Genomic DNA, 5,715 nt, shown 5'->3' with positions numbered 1-5,715 from the left:
CGTGTGTGGTGTGTGGTGTGTTTCCTGAGCTAAAAAAAAAAACCAAAGCAGGCATGTCTAACTTTATAAACCTGCGCTGGAGTGATTCATAGATTTGTAATTTTAGCTTGTCGCGTAAAGGGATCATGTTAAAAAATCCACAAATTCAACGGCGATTAGAAAGAGATGATCCCGGCGCTCAGTGTGCTCATCTAATCCTTCATGTGCTCAAATCCCATTCAAATATTCACCGTTTAAGTCTATTTACATCGTACCTTTGCTTCTAATGCGCCGCCGTCTGCACGGATGAACAGGTGTGACCCTGTCTTTCCCGGAACAAGTTGAAAAGGATCATTTACCAACCCCCCCACACCCCCTCAAAAAATCCCAAACTCTCACTCACTCCCCTGAAAAGCTTATGGAAAAGAGAGCAACACTCATGCTCACCTGTCCAAGTGGAAGGCGGCGACCTCAGCGTTGTGCCTCTCGAAGTCGGAGAAGTAAAAGAAGTCTGGAGGCGTTTGCTGCTCACGCGTCTGCCTGAAGAATGACAATGAGGATCATGTCAACACAAGCAGGAAAAATTGCCAATCAAGCACACGCAAAGAAAAAAAAAACACCTTCAGGGTGATGCTGGCTCAAATGCATCAGTGCATAATTGAATAATGTGTGCCAACCAAGTCACGGTTCTGACTCAGGAACTGCTAGAAGTGTGTCTGCCAACATGTCATTTCCTGCACGCGCATACACGCTCCTTTCTGCTGTACGGGACGGTGCTATTTAAAAAAAAAAAAAAGAAAATTGCGTGCACGAGGGATCCGGGTTCCCAGCGTGGTCACACAATCAATTCAATTCAAAAATCAAGATGTCATTCATTCATTTCCACACGGCGACTCGTCCTTATGATTTCGTTTGCTTGCGCTGACACGGCCAAAAGGAGTCAATAGAAACGAAGTGGCGTGTGTGTGCATGCATGTTGCCTGTCAGTCGTTTTTTTTTTTCCCTGACTGGGCAGTTTTAAAGCTCTTACTTACGTGATAGCTTAGAGCTGCTGCATGTTGGGTGGGACAGAAGAGGAGAATACTTTCGCCTGCCCATGCACATACTGTAACTGTAGAGTATCCTTTATCTGTGTTCTGAATAACTACTAACCAGCGGCAATGCGATCTCAGTGAGACATGAAGCCGTTCAGGAAGCCGTTGTGTCATCACTGAGCGTGCGTAGGCGTTGTTTTGAGATTCTCTTGTTATCTTCCCACATGCATGCAAGCTGATTTCTTACGTCATCAATCAGCGACAATATCAGAGGCAGATCAAAAGCATCGGTTGGAAATAGTTTTTTTGGGAGGGGGTGGGGGGGGTAATTTTCCCAGCTTATGAACACCCGGGTGGGCAAAAGTTCCCCCCCCCCCCCGCCCAAAAAGGTAATTGAGGGCAGCTGACTACGACGGAATTTCACGTCAATGGTACTCAAAGAACTCTGACATGAAGTAATCCGCAATCCGTAATCCAAAAACTTTGGGTGCCCCAAAAACATGCTTCTTAGGTTCAGAATCTGCATACCCATCAGGTAGGTTAGGCAAAAAAAAAAAAATACAAATCCATCCATTTTCCCATCGGCTTATCCTCAACAAGGGTCGCGGGGGTGCTGGAGACTATTCCAGCCGTCTTCGGGCAGTAGGCGGGGGACACCCTGAACCGGTTGCCAGCCAATCGCAGGGCACACAGAGACGAACCACCATCCACGCTCACACCGAGGGACAATTTCGAGTGTTCAATGAGCCTGCCATGCATGTTTTCATGTTTTTAGAATGTGGGAGGAAACCGGAGTACCCGGAGAAAACCCACGCAAGGCCCGGGGAGAACATGCAAACATATACGGTATATAAACTGTTTCTAAAATCTGTTTCTATCAACTCCAGAAATTGAATAAGGTAAAATCCATTCAAAAGTAATCTATTTGTGTCCCGAGTCTGCTCAAAGCATTCAAGCTTCCACGACCTTCACACACGTTTCTTGGCTCTCTGACCGCCCACAATAAAAGCCACAGGGAGAAAGCGAGGTGTGGAATTTTGGACAGAATGCGCATGGCTTTGAGGGCAGCCGCAGCGGCCCGCGGGCAAGGGAGCACCACAGCCTCTCTGGCAGCCTTTTGAAATGGATAAATTGTGTGTGTCTTGATCAAGACTCAGCAGGATGGAGACAGCGTCATGGGGCCCAGATGGCTTGGAGTCGGCGACAAGGATCAGGCCGGGGCTCACGTGCCTTCCATGCCTTGCCGCTCTCTATCTCCTCTCCTGATGAACACTTTATGACACGATTGGGAATCAGAGAGTAAATCGCGCGAGGTATCAACTTCCATCTCGATGATTAAAACCCTGACGAGGATTAGCGCAGCGACAAGAAGAATTTGAAGTCTTCGAGCAGCAGTTTTCTCAAGATCCATATTCTTCAGACGGTTTACGGAGATGCTTGCTGTTGTGTGAAAGGAGTCGCTCCAAAGCACAGGTGTCAAAGTCAAGGCCCGGGGGCCAGATCTGGCCCGCCGCATCATTTTATGTGGGCCGCGAAACCAAATCAATCATGTCAACTTCCGTGATGCTTGCTAAAGTCGGAACCAAAATTTCAAATTGTCGTATCTAATCCATAGCAACCATTTTTGAACCAAAATTTCAAATTGTCATATCTAATCCATAACAACCATTTTTGAATATGCCATTCTTCTTGACTTCTGATTTCAAAACAAGTTGTCCATCAATTTGTTGTTCGCTGTGTATGTCATATGTGAAAGAGGTTCAACATTTTGCCAAACAAAATTCACAGCCATAACGGCCCTTCAAGGGAAACCGTAACGACAATGTGGCCCGCGACAAAAATGAGTTTGACACCCCTGTACTAAAGCATGTAAAACGGTGGCGCCCAATCTTTCTTTCGTCACGAACCGGTTGACACAAGTACGGGCTGTTCACATGTTATGTCAAGTTGTTGTCTTTTTTTCTGCCGATTGGGTCCCCTCCTGTGTTTTATTCTTTCTCGATTATTCGTATGGCTCCACGTACTGCGTGATGTGAAGTGATGCTAAGTTTACGGTCAATTGCTTGCCATCTCTGTTCATTGCCAAACTCAAACAAAATGTCAACTATAGTCAGATGACAAAAAAAAAAAAAAAGAAAAAAATTAAAGGATTAGATTTGAGTAACATGTAACTCCAATCACTGTTTCTCGCAACAAGCAAAAAGCAGTATTGGTTTATTCTCACCAAGTTTGAGTGTTCCAGCAAGGCACATCCATTCTTGGTCATATTTACATATCCATCCACGGAGGATTAACCGCCCTCAATAGCAGCGAGGAAATCCTTGGCATTTTCTCCATCAGCTTTGCATAGAACACCGATTACAAATTGTGCGCGATTTGCCGCAACATGGAGGCTATTCTTGGGTCAGCCGCGACGGCACGTCAAAAAGCGGCCCGTTAGGGATGTTATCGCATTCATGTCGTCATCGAACGCCCACCGTACATTTTTTTTGCACCCTGAGCTGTGTAGCGTTTAGCGTCCAACTCGAAGTTCCTATGCTGCTTTTCGTTGTTAAATATTGGACCGGGGAGGTGGAGGATTGTCATTTTAGTCACCCGCACACAATCACTCGTAAGCATTTTCCTCCGACAGTCTATTACTTCGCTTGCAGATGCTTCAAAGGTGGGAGAGACAAAAAGCGAGAGGCACGGGCCACACCAGACGAGACCTGGACCAAGGAATTCAGAGGAAAGAAAAGATGCCGAGGCAAATGCACTCAGGTCAGCATATTGTCATGCTTGGAAGGCAAGGTGTGTGGGGGGTGGTGGGGGCGGGAGAAGTGTGTTAAGAGCTTTTTCTGCTAATGTTTTTGTTTCAAGCCACGCATGAAATAAGAGGGCCTCATCATGAGTCATCACGCGTCAAAGCATGAGAGGGGAACAACATCCAGTCGGGAAACCGAGAGAAATACCGGATGGGCAAAATAGCTTCCATCATTATTTCATGTTGCACAGTGCGGAGTAGAAATATAAAATATGAGCGTTTTTTTGTTTTTTTTGTTTTTGGTTTGTACACAGCTCATTATAGTGCAACGCTAAAGACTCAATTTGGAACTTGACAGGACGCAGGCTTTATGAAGCGGTAATTTAACAGCTGCGTTATGGGACTCCATGTAAGACGTCAAGTCAGGGAAAATCTAAAAAAGTGATTCTCAAAGTGTGCTATGCAAAAAAATACAATAAAAATGAATCACTACCCAAGTATAATTAAATTCATCACATTTGCATTTACTCTTGAAGCACTCTTTGTTTTTTAACATGTATTTTGGGCAAAAAATTGACACTTTAGACCTGAATCAAAGGGAAGAAAGAAGAAAAAATAAACCTGGACATTTTTCAACTTGAACTTTTTAGGAATAAAGCCCGTGTCTCGTTTCAGATGAACCCTTTGGCCTACCGCACTGATGTTGGTCATTATGATTGTGGTACTTGGAGAGCTAACCATTTATTTCGGTGGAAGTAGCGCAAAACGTTTGACAACCACCGATCTCCGACATGACGGGGTTGGTTTATTAATGTGGCTCACTAGATTTACTCGCCCGGTTATTTTTGTCAGCACCCTTGGGAATGTTTGCTAACAGCACAGATGCAAACCATGTTGCGTAATCCAAAAACCATCACAACATTCATCAAAAACCACATTCGAGCGGGGCCCTCTTGTTATTTTCTCTTCATTGCTCAGCGGTGACCGAAAATGAACAACCTTCAAGTCGCAAAAAGCAGCAGACAATTTGAAGAGGTTTTTTTTTCCCCTCGCGGGAAGTGTTTTGCGAGCGGTGGGCTGCAGACGAAGGCAAAAAGGTGTTTTTGCTTCCGACTGAGCGACAGAAGCTCTTGTGTTAGCATCACTGCCACGCACGCAGGGCTGCGAAAAGGTCGCTAAGTGGGGTCGGTGTGGTGAAACTGGGTCAGACTCGGGATCAGGTTGCGGGTTTCGTTGGCCCGGTGATACCAAACCTGAGCGGGGTGGCCCCTCCCGCTTCCTGCCCGGACAAGGAGCATAGCCAAAGCGAGCCTAACTCGGATTGAATTGACGCACAATGATTGTATTCTTCTGCCGTCACCTGACTTTCAGCTCCACCGAACGGAACTTCGTCATTCTACACAGATGATAAAGAATACCCGAGTGCAAGTGCTGTTATTTTGTCTATCTACAAGTTGTGTTCAACCCTTAATCCCAGTGACTTATTTATGTATTTTATGTTTTTCACAAAAGAGGGTCAAAGGAGGATCTGAAAATAGCTCACGTTGAATCAGTTAAAGGGTTAAAGCACCGCAACACACTTGCTGTTTAGTGTTAACATTAAACGAGCGGCCCTTAGGAAATTGTTTGGTTGTTTTAACCCTTTCATGCATCAATAATGATAACTTGTAACCTGATAACATGATAAGCTGTCCACTGTAGTAAGCGCTGTGCCTGAAAGGGTTAATTACACAACGTTGAATTTTTTTGTACTTTGTTTAGTTTGACATTAAACTTCAACTGGGAGTGGCAATGAACGGGTTGGCCTCTTTTTTAAATGTATTATAATATTTTTTTTTTAATTATTATTATTATTATTATTATTCTTGTGGAGGCTCTCAGTCGTACAGGAAAGTTCCATCGTAGAAAGGGTTCTGTCAGTCGTCATCTGTACCTGTGGGTAAAAAACAAAAAACAAAA

The 5,715-nt window shown here is 44.7% G+C and overlaps 1 protein-coding gene across 1 annotated transcript in view; it reads right to left on the bottom strand.

Annotated features, from left to right (window-relative positions):
• The window catches only part of LOC109522750 (extracellular serine/threonine protein kinase FAM20C-like), a 25,962-nt gene that overhangs the window by 5,042 nt on the left and 15,205 nt on the right, over nucleotides 1–5,715 (bottom strand). Inside the window, exon 4 of the mRNA XM_019881521.1 lies at nucleotides 427–519. Coding sequence (XP_019737080.1) covers nucleotides 427–519 — 93 coding nt within the window. The remainder of the gene's footprint in view (nucleotides 1–426; nucleotides 520–5,715) is intronic.

Source organism: Hippocampus comes, unplaced genomic scaffold, assembly GCF_001891065.2.
Source record: "Hippocampus comes isolate QL1 unplaced genomic scaffold, H_comes_QL1_v1.1 scaffold458, whole genome shotgun sequence".
NCBI classification, from domain to species: domain Eukaryota; kingdom Metazoa; phylum Chordata; class Actinopteri; order Syngnathiformes; family Syngnathidae; genus Hippocampus; species Hippocampus comes.
This window is presented reverse-complemented; position numbering and strand designations above follow the sequence as displayed.